At 47.1% G+C, this 20,259-nt stretch overlaps 2 protein-coding genes across 2 annotated transcripts in view; one reads left to right on the top strand and one right to left on the bottom strand.

Moving 5' to 3' along the window:
* Positions 1-743: 743 nt before the first annotated feature.
* On the top strand, positions 744-6,026 carry KIAA1147 (KIAA1147 ortholog; the record flags this gene model as incomplete). The annotated part of the gene is made up of 8 exons (XM_010153484.1): positions 744-843; positions 1,864-2,022; positions 2,694-2,847; positions 3,098-3,236; positions 3,699-3,830; positions 4,020-4,170; positions 4,655-4,723; positions 5,831-6,026. Coding segments are annotated over 8 exons (1,100 nt in total), but the record flags the coding sequence as incomplete, so codon positions are not given.
* Positions 6,027-12,618: 6,592 nt separating this feature from the next.
* The window catches only part of AGK (acylglycerol kinase), a gene marked incomplete at its 5' end in the record, with an annotated part of 28,304 nt that continues 20,663 nt past the window's right edge, over positions 12,619-20,259 (bottom strand). Inside the window, 3 exons of the mRNA XM_010153483.1 lie at positions 12,619-13,081; positions 14,816-14,900; positions 19,515-19,585. Coding sequence (XP_010151785.1) covers positions 12,944-13,081; positions 14,816-14,900; positions 19,515-19,585 — 294 coding nt within the window. The remainder of the gene's footprint in view (positions 13,082-14,815; positions 14,901-19,514; positions 19,586-20,259) is intronic.

Genomic DNA, 20,259 nt, shown 5'->3' with positions numbered 1-20,259 from the left:
TTCCACCGGACCTGCGTGCCTTCTGGCTGGGATGGCAGGTGACAGATGTTTGCTGATCTTGATCTAGCTCGCAATTGATGTGCTTTTCTGTTTGGCTAGTCGAGCACGCACAAACATGTTGCACTACTTGGATCACCTCCGTCTCCATATAAAGCTGAAGCTAACTCCTCCTCTCCTAAACTAAACATGAGAGAAGTACTACTACTCTTAATTCCAGGGAGAAGTAGTGATGACCGGGATGCTGGCTTAGGGAGTTCCTGTTTGACCAGCCCTGCTAGGCCCAGCCGAAGGAGGACGTTGATGGTGGTATGAGCTATAGAGTTTCTGTACAGAAACTCACCCTAAAGAGCAGCAGTCAGCACTTTGGGGTCTTTCTGTGTCAGATACTCATGCGGACAGCCTGAGCGGAACAGAAATAGTACCACAGCTCATCCACTGTCAGGTAAAACTGCAGCTGCTCTCTGATGAAGCTTGGGAAGGATAAACCTGCAAAGGAGCACTAGCCTCAGAACAGCTCAAACAGTTGTGCAATATCCGGGTGTTGCGCTGTAACAAGTACCGTTTGCCAGAGACGCCTGGAGTTCGGTACGTCAGCTCCCGCCTGCGACAATTCAGGGGTGGCGTCGGTGTGCTGTTACCGGCATCCCAGTGATGTAAGAGCAACCACTGGCTGTTGCTGGTGTTTGCCCTTCAGAAATGAGTACTGTGTCCACGTTTAACCGGATAAATTTGCTTCTCTGCAGGCAACATGGTAGAGTGGTGTTTACCCCAAGATATTGATTTGGAAGGTGTGGAATTCAAATCCATGGCAAGCGGGTCCCACAAAATCCAGTCGGATTTCATGTGAGTATGCCTGAGCTGTATTACTTTTTCCTTCTCTTAGCGACATATCTGCACCACCATCCCTTAATTCAGAACGTGCAAGAAAAATACCATCTATGAAGTTAAGTTCCTGCATCGGAATGCTGCTAAACTGCATCCAGCTGAGCCAGAGAAACCCTTCAGGTCCCCTCAACATCGTGTGGCGTACCAGCTAGCTGTGTGGACGCTGCTGTATGACAGTTCTGGCTGTGGAGGTCGGGTGGTGAATGGGGCAGGGCAGCTTCTCACTGGTATGCAAGTTTTATTGCGTACTGGGCAGATCGTGCCACGCTGCCCCTCTCGGGACTGTCAGCAGGGGCCTAGGGAGAGGACAGCAGAGCTGAAACAGGATTTTGCATGAACTGGACCTGGAAAAAGGTTAATTCTGCCAGTGCTTTTGGATCCTTTACATGTCCTTGCTCACTTTCTTCTCCGCTAGCTCCTTCCTTCAGTGGAAAGACATAAGCTGGGAATTTTCTCCCTTCCCATCCTTTTACTAACCCCAGTGTTGCAACGCAGCAGTTTCCTTTTGGTCAGGAATAACAGTTACTTTCTCAAAGGCACATGGACTTACCCCTGCACTCCGCTAGAGTATGCGTCCACGTGCTGGCGCCCAAGATACAGCTAGGTAGCTGCACGACACTGTCACGCACTGCAGGCTCTGCCTCCTTGGAAGAAGAGCTCTGCGCTGACTGGGTCCTGCATCCTCTGTTGGTCATCCTTCCGAGTTCCTTCCTTGCTTGCTTTCCTTATCAGCCTGTGACGTGGCTGGTAGGGGCTGTAGTGGTAGAGGCACTGGGAATTCTTGCCTTACATGTCCTGCCTTGTTCCTGAGAAGGTTAGCACACCCGAGGCCTGCCCTCAGCCCTTCAGATGCAGGGTGGGATCTCAAGGGGTTCCTTTGAGAAGGAACTGCATTCCCAGATCAGTATTTTTAGTACATAGGTTTCTTCCCCTTCCCTCTTTTTAACATTAACCCTTCTGTCAAACGTTTATCCCCAGTTACTTCCGGAAGGGGCTCTGTTTTGGGCTGGCCTGCTTTGCCAACATGCCTGTGGAGAGCGAGTTAGAGCGTGGTGCCCGCATGAAGTCTGTGGGAATTCTCTCCCCTTCCTACACCCTGCTGTATAGGTACATGCACTTCCTGGAGAACCAGGTCAGGTAAGCTCCCTTGGGAATGGGACTGTCCGCTCCCTGCCTGGGAGAGGTAACGTTGCCTCGCCAGGGAGCGGTTTTAGGCATGAGTGGGAATTTGGCTACAATGCTGAGCTGTGATCTCCTCGAGCACCAGCCTCTCCAGAAGGGGTTACAGGTTCACAACGGGAAGGAAACAAGGATCTGATTAGCTGTTGTCTGTTCACTGCTAACAGGCTACTCAAATGCTATCCAAACCCTTATTTTGTGAGGAAGGCCGAGAGGACAAGAAATTCCTCTGTTCTCCTGAAAACCATTTTACTAAGGGCTCACAAAAGCCTTCTAAACACACGATGGTTATCCTGGCCAGGTGTGTGCCTCGGCCGTGTTGAGTGGGCCTGGCAGGGAAAATGGTGACGGTGGAAGGGAAAGCTGTTCCTACCTGAGCGCGTTTTAAAACGGGATCAGTCCTGCGCATGCGTCACCTCGCTGTCTGCTTCGCTCCCGCCCGTGGTCTTTGGCAGCACTGGGGGTTGGTGCTACTCCAGATGCTTTGGCTGCCCTCCTGGATAAGTGGGTGCAGCTGAGGCACGCAGGGCTCCTTTGCGAGCTGGGAAGGCAGATGTTGGCTGGGGGTGAGGCACAAATAACTAGTCTGGAGCCGCTACACATCTCCCCTTTTCCCCTTTCTTTTCCAGACACCAGCTAGAGATGCCAGGGCACTACTCCCATCTAGAGGCGTTCTATGATGACAAGAAAGGGGTTCTCCCTGACAGCAAGGGCACCCCCACCTCTCAGCAACCTGTACACTGGCTGCCGTCCATCCACAGATACATGTACCCAGAGATGAAGGTGAGGCAGGCGCTCTGAGGCTTGCAGCAGTGTGCTGCTGCTCCTTGCTGGTGTCTCGTACTTCATACGAGCAGCCGCTCCAGCGCTCTGCAGGCTGCTCGAGAGAAGGTTTTGTTCCTTGGGCTGTTAGAAGCTGCAGCTCTCTGTCGCTGCTGCGTGCTGGTCTTGCTCCCACATTTAGACTTAGCATCTGTGCGTGTGTCCCTGTTTCACCTCGGAGCTGTTTTCTTCCCTCTCCCTCCACCTGCAGATCACACACCCTGCTGGCTGTATGTCTCAGTTCATCAAATTCTTCGGCGAGCAGATCCTTGTCCTCTGGAAGTTTGCCCTGCTGCGCAAGCGCATATTGATATTTTCACCGCCCCCAGTCGGAGTTGTCTGCTATAGAGGTATGTTTCCAGGGACACCGGAGAGCTCGGATCTAGTAGGCTGAAGTACCGCAGGAACGCCTGTGGGTACTGGGGGGATAGGTCTTCAAAATCCATCCCAACCATTCCTTGGGAAGACACCGTTCAGCATGCATTTCCCCATTTCCTACAAAATGGTTTTCTTCCGGCCTTTTGGGTGAGGACGTACCTGGCACTGTCAAACATAGTTCCTGCCACACAGGACAATATTCAGGAGTCCTGAATGAATCTGTGGAATCTTGAACATGGGATTCCTGTGGGAGAACTGATTATTTCCTGTGCAAAATAGGATGTCCCCTCTTGAGTTGTTCTGGTGTTCAGGGACATTTCCAAGCTCTAACCATTGTCTTCATGGACATGTGTGGGAGAACTGGGTAAGCGGGGTTCAGAATGCCCTTGAGGGAATATTGGAAGCATCTCAGGATGTACTTCTCTTTCCTGCAGTGTACTGTTGCTGTTGCCTCGCCAATGTTTCTCTACCTGGCCTCGGAGGAACTGTCCCAGAGTCCAAACCGTTCTTCTACGTGAACGTGGCAGACATAGAAATGCTGGAGACAGAAGTATCATATGTGGCCTGTAAGTACGATGGAGCAGGTGTGACGTTTTTAACTTCAGGCTGCAACATGTCTTGAGACACCAGACTGTAGAATAGAACTGCTGAGAAATAGGATGTGCATGGAATGACTAACTACGAAAACAGGAGAGAACAGTTGGTCTGCAGGGAAAGCAACATGCTGCTCTGAAAATCTTCTCTGGTTTTGGCAGGTACAACAGAAAAGATCTTTGAGGAGAAACGGGATCTCTATGATGTCTATGTGGACAACCAGAATGTGAAGACACATCATGAGCATCTGCAGCCACTCCTGAAAATTAACAATGCTGACAAGGAGAAGTACCGACGGCTCAACGACCAGAGGTAATAAGAGACGTCTGGCTGGTCCTGGCCCTGATAGGACAGCAGTGCGACACGGGATAAAGAGGACGCTGCTCCTTTGTACCTTCCTTCTCATCTTAGTATTTTCAAAATTTCCCATTGCTTCAGCTCATCTCTTTGGGATTCTGGTTCCACTGTAGCTGACTGGTAGGAGAGCCCCTGGGCACTCTGCACACGTACGATTACTTGGCCACTGAGCTGACGGAGGGGATCGAAGGGAGGAAGAGAAGCAGAGGTTGTGACTCACCTGGTTCACCACTGATCAGTGGCAGAACTGAAAACAGCCTGATTTCTATTCTGATGCCTTACAGCGACTACCCTTTCGCCTCATGTACCGGGGCAACTGTGTTAGTCTGATTTGTCTCCAAAAAATGGATATGAAGTTTTTAGCTGTGATCCTTATCTTCTCAGAATGCTTTGAGGTCTGCTGTAGGTATCTATATTTAATGTGTCTCCCTTCTCTCAGGCAGATGTTAATGTATTCTCAAGAAGTGGGTGAGGACTGTAGCTCCTGTGAAGAGGACCTTTTCATCTTGTGAGTAGCTGCCTCTAATACTTAGTTGGTCACTGTTAGGCTTAGGGAGCCTCTATCATGGATTTCATGTTGCTGGTTTGGCATAGTATGGAACATCATGGTTAATGTAATTCCATAGTAAGCTCTCTTCTTTTAGCAATCCAAGAACCAAACTGGCTCTTCCTTTTCAGATTATCTTCCTTCTGATTTGGGAAGCCAAATACAGCCATATTAGTTTCTACTGGGGTCTCTTAAATGCTGGGAGGGAGAAGGGAATTATAAAAACACAGTTAGAAATGAAAGAATCCCCTCCATGTTTGAAAATACAAGCACCGCAGGACTTCTCAAGCCAGAACATTTGGCTCAGGAAAGGACAATGTCTGGGAAGCAGACACTGTACCATGCTGGGGGAGGTACAGCACGGAGATAAGGCCTGCATGTGAAGGACTGGCCCATGAAAGTGGCTTGCTTAGTGCTTGGCAGAAGAACCAGACAGGATGTGGAGTATGAGGTATGGAATTTGGTGAAAACCACACCTCTACCACCTCTGAAGCCCATCACTGCTTGCTGCTGTTGTTCAGAGTCTGCAGCAGGTGAGAAGGAATGGGATGAAGGTGTGTGAAGGGCTGGGGTGGGAGAGCTCTGGGTTGAGCTGCACAGATGTAGTCAGAGCTCTTTGGAACAGCCTTGCACCTTCCTAGGAATGCACTAGGTAAGAGGTAGCTCTCACTGCTGTGCCATGTACCAGTAATGACCATTTATTTACCCAGTGGCTTACGAGATGAATGACAGCGCTGTTTCCTCCTTTGCATCATGGGAGCTCTAGGGCTGAGGTACCGTTGGATACCACAAAGTACACACCAGCCGGTAACGTGGCGTGCTTCTGAGGAGTGAAATGCCTACCATGAATCAGCCAGACAGAAGCACCGCTGTCAATTACAAGTCACTGTGCTATCTTTGTGTATTCTGGGTCAGCCGCAGGGTAGACGGAGTACTGCAGTGTCACCTAAGGTGGGATCTATGACTAAAGAGGGTTAAATGCAGTTCGGGGGCTCTGCTGACTGGTTGGTAAATACGCTGTCTTTTGGGGGGTCCCATGCCATCATCTCAATGGACTTTATCCTATAGGTTTTTCATGGAGCAGAACAACCGCATATTTCAGACGCTGATGGAGGTGTCAGCCAGCCAGGACAAGACCCTGACAGCTGACCACGCACGAGGCATGGGCCTGGATCCCCAGGGGGATCGAAGTTTCCTCATGGACCTGCTGGAAGTGTATGGCATTGATGTTATGCTGGTCATCGATAACCCCTGCTGCACTTAAACCAAGGGCAAGAGAGATGGGGAGCAAAAATCACTTTTTAAAGACTAGCAGGCATTGCTTAGGAGGATCACTGGAACTCACCCCAGCCACTGGACAGATCTCATTTTATTTAATAACTTTATATGGAGAGTATTTATAATTTTAAAACAAAATGTGATTTTATTTTCTCCCCCTCAACTTCCCAATGAGTACCTCCTCCAGCTGGTTTTTTGTTTGGTTTTGTCTCCCTTTCTCTTTCGTTTCTGTTATGTTTTGTTTAGATGGGACCAGTGGCACCTTTGCACCAGCCCTCGCTGTCGCAGTGACAGCTAGGTTTTGGCCTAGTCTGGATACCTGAGGGCTGAAGACTACAGGAAAGCATTTTGTCTGATGGGGACCAATGTGAAATGCTGTATCTGAGCTCTCAAGACTTGACTGGAAAACTCTCCTATCATCTCTTTTTCCACTTGGGGACTGCAGAGTGCTCCAGCACAGGCTGTTAGCGGCCCAGTCTCACAAAACATCTCCTGTCCTATCATGTTTACTGGTGGGGACAGTTAAACCAATGATAAAAGACAGGACTCCTTTAAACACCCCTCACCCAACTTTTAGAATCTGCGTGGGAATAAAGCCACCTTTCCTCGTCAATGGCAAAAGCACGTTTGGGATAGAGGGGTGCTACAGGACCTTATGACTTTACTTACTGGAGCAGCACGGTTTCACTTCCAGCGTTTGAGGTGGTATAAACTGGCAAAGACTACACCTACCTGTCTCACAGCTGGAGATGAGCACCATCTCTACTTCATCCCTCCTTCCACTTCCTCTGGTTTTCAGTTGCCTCACACCTGCTGCTTCGGTTCAAAATCCTCAAACCAGCAAGACGGTCTCCTCTTTACCAGGGACCAGCATCACTGAGCCACCTTGCAGTTGCTACGCTCTCCAGCCTCAGCTCAGAGGGCACTGGGCAGGATTGGGTTTAACACGTATGCTCTAACTAACGTCACTAGCTCTTCCTCTGTAGTAGATGCATTTCTCTCTCCTTTGCTTTAACAATGTCTGCTGATCCTCCTTTGCGAAGCAGCCTTCAGCACCGCCTGCCGCTGTCCTTGGCTTTCCGGGTGAGACGGAGTGCAGGTCACCTTTCAGGAATGGCATCGCACTTTGCAGGAGGTTCCCTTGGAGCTCGGTGTTCTGAACTGGTGTGGCTGCCAGGAGCAATGTCTAACGGCAAGCCTTTTTCTTCCTGGGCGGAGAAGCTGCAGGACCAGATGAACAGTGTTGCTCGTTCTTGTGCTCTGGACAGAACAGGATTCAGTTCATAACGGGCCAGTGGTTCCCTCCAGGAAGGCTGTCCCTGTGAAGGGTTATCCCTTCGCCATATGAAATCCAGGAACGGTGCCGTGGGTTCTTGATGTGACGTACCGCTTTGCGCAAACTCCTGCAGCCAGCAGTACCATCAGCTTGGAGCCAAGTGTTCTTCCTGAACTGTGGCTGTAGTTACTGAGCTGTTGTTTCCACCGTAAGAGACTTCAGCACCTTGGAGCCCGCCTGCAGTTTGTAGAAATGCAGCTGGAGCCGACATAGCCATTTATCCCAGCATGACACAGGACAAGACAGAGCCCAAACCACCAAAGTCTCACTTGCTGATTCTTTTTAAAACCACAAAGCAAACATCCCCCATGCAGACACTCTGTGGACTGTCTCCCTCTGGAAGGAAGGAGGCCAGCATGTCCTGTTTTTCCATGCTGCTCTCTGCGGCAAGGGGTAGTTTTGCTTGCTGTGGATTCAGGTTTTAGTGGGTCGTGGGACCAAGGGCCTCACAAAGCTTATTGCACACTTCACTGCTATGAGCTTCTGCATATTCTGTTCCTGTGACCTGCCTGTCTCCGAGCAGTCGCTCCCCTGCCTGCTCTTCCAGGGCTTTGGACGTTTTTGTACAGGGGAAAACACGGTGCTGCTTGTATTGCCAGTTGCTCACAGCTGTAATGCATTCATCTTAGAAAGTTGAGGGGAAAAATGAAGAAAGAAAAAAAAAACACCTGGAGCTGAATATCATGTAATGGAAAGATCAGTCCCTTTTCCTTGAGAAAAGGCTTTGTTTTTATAGCAGAGGTATCAGTTTCGAAGTGGCCTGCAATCTCCATGCTTTTTTCACTTCGGTTTTAACATGCTGCCCGCAGTGAGGACCCCTGAGGAAGTATAGCTGGCACTGTGTTACTGTCACTTACTTCACTTCCTTCAGACACAAAAAAAGGAACTGAGACTAGTCTCCAGCAATTCTTCCTCTCACTTTCTTAAAGGTTTGCTACATAGCTTAGTTGTGGTCAGCTGTTAATGACTTCTCTGTTCTCTTTGATGTCAGCGGCTCCTTGCTGACCTAAACAAGAACAAACCTTTGTCGTTAAAACTGTACAGCCTCTGCAGTTGGCGGCTTTCGCGCAGACAGCGCTAGAGCACTGTTCACAAGCTGTCAGGACATGGGGTCTGCAAGGCAGCACTGCTAGAACCCGCCGAGCAGAACCTCCTGAAGTTACCGTTTGACGTTTATTAAACTTCTGCCTCGCAGACATTAGGCCTTCAGTTGCTGGCAGGAGTGTGAGTGCAGAAGCATCAAAGCAGGCAGATTACTGTAAAAGTAGCATCCATGCTACATCCCAGCTGGATGGCTACAGCCCATTTTACTCTTCCTTGTAATTTTGCTTCTCCACAGCCACTCTTGGCAGGTGACTGCTACAAAAGTCAGGAACCTGACAGACAGAAACAGAACAGAGACTTCTCTCTCCTAACCCTTCCTTGTTTGATTTGCTGGAAAAGAACTTCCCACCTGCACTCTCCTTCGCTAACAGACATTGCTTTTACTGTTGTCGCATGTGGATAATCCATGATAAATGGGCACAAAATACAAACAAATGGCTACAGCCTGGGACATGAAGGCTTGTTCAGGAGGCTGGGTTTGTTCAGAACCAATTTAACTGAAACTAATCTTTTCAGGAAATAGCTGTTTTAACCTTGAATTGTATTAGGTGCCCTCACTAGCACTTAGTAGTTGCTTTTTTGAATACTAGCAGCTGGAAGGGAGACAGTTACTTGGTGTATTTTGAATTAAAAGGAGGAAAGTGTGGTGTAAGGTAGGATATTGCTGATTACTACAAAATCCTCTTCTCCGTCTGAAGTACTTTGCCTTTACAGTGGTGCCTTTAATTTCATTAGCGTGACGCCTCTGGTGGCTGCTTGTGATCCGAGCCCAGGCCGAACGGTGTGTGTATAATCGTGTCTGTAGCCTGTGCCCTGGCAGGGCCTGCTCGGTTCCGCTCCGACACCCAAGTCATGGTATGGCCACTGCAGGTTCTCAGCTGGCACAGGAGAGCATAAGCTTTGTAACTGCATCTTAACTCAAGCTGCACTAGAATTGTGTAACCAAGTAGTGAATTATTACTACTTGTACTGTCTGGATTGGAAGGTAACGCTTAGGAGAGGAAAAAAACCGCTAGGTTTTCAATCTGAAGAAGGAATACCATGCCAGACGTTTAAATCATGCATGAGTCTTCTCACTGCCAAGATGCACAGAGCCAAATACAACTAGGAACTATAACGGATAGTAGGAGAAAGGCATTTTACCGAATCAGAGTTCAGATTTCTCTTAGAGACATGCTAATACCTTTTCTAGCATATATGAAGTAGTTACTCCAATGTACGTTAGATCTAATGGTCACGTGCGTCACGGGAGAGCGTGCCTTTCCAGTGTCCTTAAGGGCAGAAGCACATTCCATCCCCTTGTCAAGGGAAAACAGCTTACTGTGCAGCTTGTTCTGTAAAGCAGTGTGACTGTGATACTTCTTCCTTTTTAAGAACTGCCAGGTGCAGCTTGTTCTGTAAAGCAGTGTTTCTTCCCTTTTAAGAACTGCCAGAGTTAATGGGCAAAAAGCTAGGAGTAGCTGCGGCCCTCTTGGTGACTGTGGAAGGGACAGACATGCGTTGCGCTGGGAGCTGGAAAGGCAGTGGTTTCTGGAACAGCAGGGCAAGAGCACTCTGTCCTAATGCAGAAGTGTAGGTACAAAACATGCACACTAACCCAAATTCTCTCATCACAGCTATTACTTCTGAGTTAGTTGCTGTCTCCTTTCCACCCCACCCCCTCCCCCCCCCAGGTCTTTTGCGAGGGACTGGAATGTACAGACTTCACAGAATGATAAGGGGGTACCAAATGCCTGTGAACCAGGATTTTGGGTATCGGTTAATGCAACATGCCATTCAAATGGGAATGTTTAATTGTGGGTAAAATAAACAGGTGCCTTGGGCTTGTCCGTGATTAGGTTGTTATCCTTCCTTTTTATTTCTGTTGTAGTATTTTAAGCCCCTCTAAAAATGGACTGTAAGTTGAAGCCAGGGTAAGTGTTTTCATGAGTGGGACCTAGGATTCTACTCCGCTTTCCTGTCTTAAGAGTTTATACAAAGAAATTTGTTTCTCTTGCTGTCAGACAGAAACATGAAAACCGAGTCCTCTCCTCAACACTGTGGAGAGTGGGTTCAGCCCCTGCTTATTCTACGTAATATCTCCTCACGCCTCACCTCTGACTGCTGCAATTCAGAGGTCTAGAACCACCCCACACTGGAAGACCTCTGAGCTGTAGAGGAAGAGGCAAAATGACTTGAATGGTATTTATACAAGCTACTCAACTTATGCTGATATGAATATTTAAATATCGGCCCACGTCTCAGATGAGCCTTGGTACGTGACCATCAGAGCAGCATTAACAACACCCTTTCTGAAGGGAGCTCTCGGTTACCCCTCAAGCAAGAAATCACATTGCAATGGGAGCTGTGCGTCTAATCCTCTGGAAGAGAATTGAGTTGTTTTCCCTGTAAAATGAACCAGAAGCTAGTTCTTATCATCTCACATCTTTCTTGCAGCAGGTTGGTTGTAGTTCTAACAGCTCTGATGTTGTTTGCATCTTGCAGATGTGTGGTCGCTCCCATAGGCCTGTGGCTGTGTAGAAACTGCTTACTAAAACATGGGTATTTTTTAAAACAATTAAAGCTTACCTTTTGGAAATGGCTGCTGCCTTGTCTTTCCTGCCACTTGAGAATAAAAACCCACTGCTGATCTCATTACAGAAACATCAGCTTGAGGAAAACCTCAGTTGGTGAGAACTGCCCCTGACTCTGAATGAGCCAGTGGCTGCAGGGCAACGGTCCAGGCGTCTCTGTGGCAAGCAAAAAGAGCAGAGCACAGCCAGCATGTTCCTTGGAGAGTGACCCAGGGGTCCCCTGGGCACTCTTAACTGCTGCAGATCAAGAGAAAGCACAACAGAGGCCCTATCACCAGCAGGACTATTAAAAACAACTAGCAGGCTGCTACTCCCCTAGATTTTAGTCAAGAAAGGGCTGAGTGCTTGCCCCAATAGCTTAGGTAATTAGTTTCTCCACAGTAACGTCAAGGGAAGGAGAGCATTGTTTGGTTCCAGCATCGTGCAGAAAACCAACCCTACTTCCCCTTTCAAAGCATGTTTCCTTTAGCAAGTCCCCAGCAGAGGATGCTCTTGGAGCAGCGTGCAGCCAGGACCCAGTCCTCAACACAGCTGCTGGAAGTCAATGCTCCAATGTCCCTATTTCCATTACAGCAAAGAATCGACAGCTGGACTTAGGCCAGGTCACAGTGCAACACTAGGACTGCGTACAAACAACTATCGCGTCGGAAAAATAAGGATCCTTTTATTTTTTCTTCCAGTCAGCAAGACAGAATCATGTGAACTTGTAAGTTATAATCAGAAGGGCAACAACAGATAACCTTGCCTAAGTCAGTAATATTTCCTTGCAGCAATTAAAGCGAAGCTATAAACAAAAGCTCAGAAAAGCAACAGTGCTGAGGCTCAAGGGGATGTAGGTTGCGTACGGAGCGGTGAGCACTCTACATTAGAGAAGAGCAACCAGACACAACGAGTAGTAAAAGTTGTTTGGATGCCCTTATTTGTGTTATGCTCCTGCAGGAATAAAAGGAATACTTACAAAAAAAAAAAAAAAAAAAAGACTCATTTGGCTCATTAAAGAGTCTTCCCACATGTACTTCATATAGCTTTCGGTCAATGATGAAGTTTTCCAATTTCCTTCTGAGTAATATACCTGAACTTGCCCAAAGGAATATATTTCTACTATGTTATTAACTGGAACTAAAAAAAAAAAAAAAAGAAGACTCATTTGGCTCGTTAAAGAGTACTTCATATGTACTTCATACAGCTTTCGGTCAATGATGACGTTTTCCAATTTCCTTCTGAGTAATATACCTGAACTTGCCCAAAGGAATATATTTCTACTATGTTATTAACTGGAACTCTGTGCTGTTGAATCTGGCAAGATTTAAAAAAAACCCATAAATATCCAGATACATACAGGGAATTCTTAAGCTTCCTCTGAAGCTTTGCATCACTGATCTCCAATTTTTTTGACCGAGTAGGTAGCCAACCACCTGTTTAGTGTGGCAGTTCCAACATTTCATAGACTTCCTTATCATCACTCCCCCAGAATAAATTTTTTCCAAGATCCCAGGCTTTGTGAGATTTATACATCACTGAAGCAGACCTAAACACTTAAAAGACAAGGACAAGTGTGCTTTCACTTTCCTTTAATATACAATTGCATTAAAGCAGTAACATCTGGCACACAGCACTCAGCCTGCAGTGCTGTAAATGGAACAGTGATGACTTCTTTGGGGAAAATAAAAAAGATGCCATCAAGTTAACATGCATTTATCAGAACATTCACTTGCATTTTTAACCCCTTTGAGACTAGCCAAGTCAGCCACTTCCAATGGAAGTGCCGTACGCATAAAAACAGCCAAACGGCTTATTAGTCTGGTGGGGTTACTCAAGTTGGTGAGGCCTCACGTGCCTGGAAGAGACCCTGGTAGGACTGGTAAACAATGGCCCCTTTGACAAGAATTCTCACTGCGCTGCTGCGAGCATCATCTGCTCTCTCACTCTGGGATCACAGAAGAACCGGAGTTTCCGGGGCAAGAGCTTCACCTCCACAGGCATAGCTTCATACTCCTCGTTATCAATGCCAAAGGATCCCTCAGTGCCCTGTGTACAGATACAGCGCCCGTGAGGGTCAAGCATCAAACAGACTGTTTCAGCAATGCTGCAACACCGATTCCTCATTTTCCTAATGGACTACAGCTGAATACTTCGCTGAGCCTTAACAGAGATGACCCCCTCCCTGTGCCTTCCAGCCCATTTGGGCTCAACAACACAGTGAGAGCTCTCCTTCACCGCATGTAATGTATTAAGAGTCTGTTGCATAAGATGTTACCTCACCCAGTTGCTAATTGGTGATAATTAAATGTTAGGGAGCTTTAATGACTCCCATTGTTTATACTGAAGGATTCTTTGCTATTGGAACTACAATTACGTGCACTTAGATCTTGGTCTGCCAGTGGTGACACAAGCTAATCTGCAGAAGTGCCTCTTAAATACCTCCTATTAAACCCATGTTACAAACACCGTTCAGTATTGTTTTACTAATATTGATCCGAAACGTGAGATGCAAAGTAATTCATGGGTCAGGAATTACCCAGCAGTAGAATGTTCTTAAGCATTTTCTTTAACGCTGATAAAGTCACCAATGATTAAAAGTCATTCATCAAAATGGCAAGTTGACTTTTTCTAAACAAATCTGGTGACTGCTCTGCATGCACCTGACTCAGGGGAGGACAACTTGAGTACACCGAGGCTTGTGGGCTGCGGGGATACTCAAACTAGCTCCAAGGGAACTCGTACACCAGAACGGCACAGATCAGAGAAAGTAGCATAGGTTCTGGAAGTCAGAGGTACAGCAGTCCACTTGGATCAACATATCCCGCTTCTCTTCAAAGCTGGCGAGACTCATCTGAGCTGCCTCAGGTCATGGAGTCACAGAGCACTGCTTTGTGCCATGCGCACACACTCTGAAGATCTCAGCAGCAGCTGTGGTAAGAACAGCCCATTTCATACCACAACCCTTACTTACGGCTCAGCTGAACTCAGCCCAGCACTCCAAAGTATGCTTTCAGAATCATAAACCTGCCACAACAGGGGTCTGATGGAACTATTAGGATGTTGGTTAATCATGACCTCATAATTCATGATTTTCACTTGGTAGCTTCGGCATGATCTGTTCTCCCCTAACACGGAATTATTTTGCCGAATGACAGATCACTTGAAGAAAGAAATTATCTACAACATTGATTTCACATTTTTGTAAAGACAAGAAACTCTCCTCCCCAAGGCCGCAATAACAGCCTCTTCTTTTCTAAGAGGTGATGAAAGACTGATCTAAATCACGTAGGCAGACACAGTTTTGGCTTCTTTTTCAGCCTCATCTATTCAAAGTTTTGAGACACTTCTGTACAGTGATCTGTGCCCCAGTGCCTTGTCTCACCCTCCTTGGTCTCCACAAAGCTTTCAGTATTTATCTCCTTCTCTACAGCACAATCCCTTCCAAGGTAAAACATAAACACATCTTCAATACCAAGGAGAAGGAGGTGTGCATATGCAATACTCCTGAGTAAAAGACCCTTTACAACAACCACCACTGTCTACATCAAAGGTCTGCCACTGTTTAATGGCAGAACGAAGCTCCCCCTCTGGTTTACAGACCCCTTGGGAAATTCCAGTATGTGTCTCCCAGCCAGGGACTCAGTCGCTGCACTGAGGAACAGAGCGTCTCACTGGCAGTCTCATCAACCCCCCAGATTTGGAGTAGGAATTTCTTAATGTGCAGCACCAACTGGTACAAGGCAAAAGTGACAGGGTTTTCCAGCTCCCTGAGCTTCTCACCTCTGGAAGTTGCAAGAGGCATCTGCTGGCTTGGATGCACTGACTCCCTTCAGGGCACGTATGCGGATCACGCATCTTTTGACTCCTGTTCAAACCAAAAGAAAGGTAAGGTAAGGAAAGGAGTTGTTTCTCTCAGAAACAGCCATCTTTAGGGGCGACATGTCACGGTGCATTGGGTAAATCAGTATGCATTTGGTAAACTTAGAGGTTATGTATATATACAAACATCTGTGCCTTCAACTGTGAGAAAGTAAACCAGACATTCCCCTTCTGCTGCACTGAGAGCCCCTAACCACCTTCTGCTCTGAGGCTCACTGAACATGTTTAACATACAGCTGTGTACATTTGAACATACAGCACAGTTTTGCGCTCCCCACTTCCATGCTGACCCGCACAATTCCTGCGATGGCTACCGTCCCCTCCTATCCCATGCACCCATGTAACTTACCAGCAACCTAAACAACCCTAAGCCAAATAAAGGTAGAGGTTTGCAGTTATACTGAACCACTAAATTACCATCTAAAAAAACCCAAATAAACAAGCCAACCCCCTCTTCTCACATCAACACCAGTCAGCATGTTTCTTACCAGCTGCTTCTATACGACTCTCGTCAAGAAACCCCAGAACATCATCATTTTATCCATTCCAAATAATACACCTGCTTCTGTTGGCTAGTCTCTCTTCTGGTGCCTGTGAGATTCTTATTTACATACTGTACTTAAAGAAGTGCCACTTTCCTACTTCTGTGGGTGTCAAATGGGAGAACGTGGATGGCAGTCGCTTGTCTTAGAAAGGTGGCGGTGCAAGTGCCATGTGGTCTTTATGTATGAGCATGACGTCACATGGTGTGGAATATCCCTTTGATCAGTGGGGGTCAGCTGTCCCAGCTGTGTCCCCTCCCAACTCCTTGTGCACCCCCAGTTCCCTCTCTGGTGGGGTGGGGTGAGGAGCAGAAAAGGCCTTGACTCTGGGTAAGCACTGCTCAGCAGTAACTGAAACATCCCTGTGTTATCAACACTGCTTACAGTCCAAATCCAACACACAGCACCGTACCAGCTACTGAGAAGAAAACTAACTCTATCCCAGCCCAAACCAGCACAAAGACTTAGGTTTCTGTCCAGTCACTGGACCAACTGTTCAAGAATAGCGTGCTGCAATTCCTCTTCCCAGCGTGTGCTGCTGCGGAGTAAGGACAAGCTCTGGGTACTCCGACCTACCTCTGGCCTCCTGGCTGAAAACACATGTAACCTTTTGACTGACCTTAGACAAAGGGTACACCCCACCCCAAGCAGTGACCCTTCAGTTTGGGCCCCTCTCCAGCCAGACAGCAACACACAAATAGCAAAAGGGACAGCAGAGGGTTACAGTGTTAATGTATCACAGCTCTCAACCACGGCAGAGCACCACAGATATTCCTCCACAGGCAATGCCAGCTGCCCCCAACTTTTCTGTCTGTTCCACAGACTGACATGAAAGAAGAAGAGTTTATTTCAATATTGTCCAGGAAAAGAAGTCACAGAAACACATCCGAAACTCCCTATACACCGAGACACCTATGCCCTGAGGAATGCAAGCACCTCTTAAAATCCCAGAAAATCCCAGAGAAAGAACATGAGAAGAGAGGGTTGAAATGGGAGATGATAATCAAAGACAAAGGAAGAAAAACGAAGAGACCGAAGGGAAGGGCAGGGAAGGACGGAAGAATATTAACTGTGGAAAGTTTGGTTTTAATCAAATATGTATATACTAAAAGATTAATGAGTGAATGTGAGGGAATTAAACAACCTTCTGGCAATATAAATTATAAATCATTGATGGCACATAATACTGTCAGTTTATAGAGTGCTGTACAAACAAGCAGCATGATTCCCCACTCAAAGTTTTTCCTGCTCAGAGTTTAACATACAAGGTCCTAGAAACTGCACTCGGGTGAGCAAGCAGATTTTTTTGGCACATGAAGGTAAATGAGGCTCTGCATAGGTGCAATTATGGGGCCCAGGTAAGCTCAAAGGGGACAAGACGTGGAACTAAAGATCAGTCAAAGGAGAAGGCTGGTAGAAGGAGATAGACACAACCCCACCTGCAGCAACTGCCTCTCTAGTGACCCAGTATAAAAGGATCAGAAACCACTTCCATTTGATTCCGCTCCTTACTCAAGGCAAGACAGAAAAGCGAAACAGGAGCAAGACCAAAGCCTAGCAGAAACTGTTTCAATTGATTGTTTTATCTCACTCCCCATGCTGAATCACAAAACTACAGGCGGAGAGAAACACAACACCTACTGCAGATAACAGAGATTTTAACCTGGTTTCCACCGCCAGTAGTTAAACGATTCAGACTAAGGCTCTAACCAAAAAAACCAGTCTCCTGCACCCTAGCTGGTAAGTGTATCCATGCCCTGGAGTGACAGCTTTCCATACTTCCATATACAGAAGCTAAGCTGGCTCGCAGGATGTGGATTATGGTGCTACACTCTCATTCCCTCCAGCAGTTCTCGGTAAACACTGCCTGTCCTTCCCCACCTTATCTTAAACACCAGCTCTAGCCCCGCTGCAGATGCTCTTGTTCACACAAATCTGACCCACAGCTGGGGGGCACTTTTATCCACCTCGGATGACCTGCTCCTTTCTTCCCAATCCAACAGCGGCTGCCCTCCAGCACTGATGCACCTCCCACCCGCCCCCCCTTCCCCCACTGCCTGAGCCTGCATGGCAGTGTCCTGCTGGGTGTGAGGTTTCCTGTGTGAGCCATCAGTCCCTATCAGCTGGTGGCACTGCCCTCTTCAGTGTAAAAAACCTTGATATCTGCACTGATAAGGTATTTCCGCTAAAATCCTTTGAACGCCCCAAATTCTGGTAGAGTTTTAAACTATGCATTAAAAAAGGAAAAAGAAAGCTCCTTCACACGTTTCTAAAGACAAACCCTGTTGATGCCAGGCGCTGGGGAGTCTCTAACAGTGGGCTTGATTCAAACCTGGCTGCCAATGGGCACGTGCGGTAGAGAGCTGCTCTGTAGACCCTGATTTTGCCTTGCAAAAACAGGGCACATGTTTTCCGTTCCGACTCCTCTCTGTAGGACTAACCAGATCCTCCCGCTGCTCCCCCACCCCATACACCCCTCCTTCTTTGTTACCTATAGACTTTTGGGCACTATTTAATCAAAAGAGCTTGTTTCTTTGAACTTTGCGTGAACAGCAGCTCAAAGCTTTGGGTACTGCTGACAATTAGCTCTACCCAGCAGGGCACGTTAACTCTCATCAGAGCCTTTTTCTGCATGACAGTGTAACTGCAGTCAGAAAATGTGACATACTACTGCGTGAGGCACGTCCAGTCCACGTGGGAGACGTTCTTTACAGTGGTTGTACACTCCAATACCCCTCCCTTAGATCACACAGACTCATCCGCATCCTTTCTGTTAGCAAAGTGTCCAAGAACCCAGCACAGCATCTCCTTTGCCTCCCTCCTTTAAGGTCACATTCCTCTTGGGAAAATGTCCCACTCCTTTCCTTCTGTAACCTTCAAAGCAAAGATTTCAGTCCCAAGCAACCTACTGTCCACACAATTTAAAAGCTGCTGCAGGTGCTGACCTTACCTACGGTGTATGCATAGGTCAGGAGATCCTATACCCACTGAGGCTCGTGGGATGCTCAATTAAGGGGCCTGCTGCTGCTATTAGTCTCATAAACAAGACATACACGCAGGAATTACTAGGATGATTAACAAGCAAGTAAAACTTTGTTAAAATCACAGAATGAATCACAGAAGGGTTTGGGGTGGAAGGGACCTTAAAGCTCATCTAGTTCCAACCCCAATGCCATGGACAGGGACACCCTCCACTAGAATCTTTCCACTGCTTTCACTAGAGGGAGCTCTAAGACCAGAAAACAGTATTAGCAAATAAAACGGTAAAGCACAGAAGAGCACTCTTGGGTTCAGGAGGAAAATCTGTTGCTGGTAAAAACTGCAAGATGCAATGCATTTGCTAGTGGGACTGCAGGGAGAAGCTGGAAAAAGCAGCTCAGATTTGCATCTGGTGGGAGCAGAACAACCGCACTACGAGACAACACTCCAAGCACAAACGAAGCAATACGTGTCTGCTGCTACTCTACATGCTGCTGCTTCATACCTGCAGCCTTCTTACTCCACGTACGAGCAGCGCTAATACATTTTCTTAAAGTCCCTGTTTAAACTCACATCTTCCAAAAGTTCTTCCAGCTCCAACCTGATTTCTCACAGGGGTTATTGAATCAAGGGAGCTCTTCACTCAGAAGCAGAGCCTGTCTAATCAGAGTTCCAAAATTCAGCTCTGTGACCTGCCTCACAATCCACTGAGCAGCTGGGGCTAAAAGATTCCAGTGATAAGTCTGTCTGGCTGTCTATAAAACTCGCTTATGACAGTATTACCCAAGTAGCACCAACCAATAGCTGTGGGGAAAAAGATGAAAGGTATAAGCAAACTGAGAAGCCAGAAAGAACTCCAGGTAGACTGCTCTGCCTTGTGTCCAGACAGAGAAAATTACTAAGGATTCTACAGAACAAAATCAGTAATCCCCATGAAGCATTGCTGACTGGTGTCCTTCGCAGTCCTCTGCTGCTAAATTTTGCAGCACAAGATCAGACAAACCCAGGACACTTCTGAGAATCAGTGTTCCGACTCATACAGTGACTGTGTCACCTTTCCGCAGCCTTCCCGTACTCACCCTCTGTTTACAAACTGTCCTTTGCTGACCGTATCTGCTTCAATGCAGATATCCATGAAGTCTTCCATGCGCTAGGCAGAAAAGGATGCAGAAACCAAGTAGTTAACATTTCAAACCGCCACACTCGTGACACTGCGTTACATTCACAAAACGTCCCGTCCTTTGTCCCACAGAAGGAGACAGGAGATGCATTTCATGCCCTTTTCCCCCTCTTGCCTTGAGATTCAGATTATAAGTTAAGGCAGCAATGTCTCACTGTCACCGATTCGACAATAAATAGCACAAGAAGTGAAATGATGATTCACACGTTTGGCTGTTTGTTACATCTCACACACTTAGTAAAGGCATAATAGCAGGTCACTCGGGCTTACTTCTGTTCATAGAGTTTTCTAATGAACGAATCTTTCTTGAATTTCAGCAATAGTACAGAGGTGCAACGTTTGGCCACCAAACACGAGAGTAAGAGGATGTTCAGCAATGCAGATCAGAAGGCGAAAGTGTTCCTGCCACCATTCCTTTGAAGTCTGTACTTAGCCTCTTTTCTATTTACAGCTCGCCCTTAGCATCTTTGATTAAGATGCAATTCATTTTTTATTTACTTATTTTAACATTTCTGTCCTGGCAACGGTCCTAGTGCAGATGCAGTCAAAATGTCAAAAGTAAAAATAAACGCATCTGTTAGTGTAACTGGTTTTATTTCCTCGCTGTATCTGCCGAGGTAGGCTCCGCGCTGCCTGGGCTGCAC

Source organism: Eurypyga helias, unplaced genomic scaffold (genome assembly GCF_000690775.1).
Source record: "Eurypyga helias isolate BGI_N326 unplaced genomic scaffold, ASM69077v1 scaffold8346, whole genome shotgun sequence".
NCBI classification, from domain to species: Eukaryota; Metazoa; Chordata; class Aves; order Eurypygiformes; family Eurypygidae; genus Eurypyga; species Eurypyga helias.
Note: the sequence above shows the minus strand (reverse complement) of the source record. Positions and strands in the feature narration are given on the sequence as shown.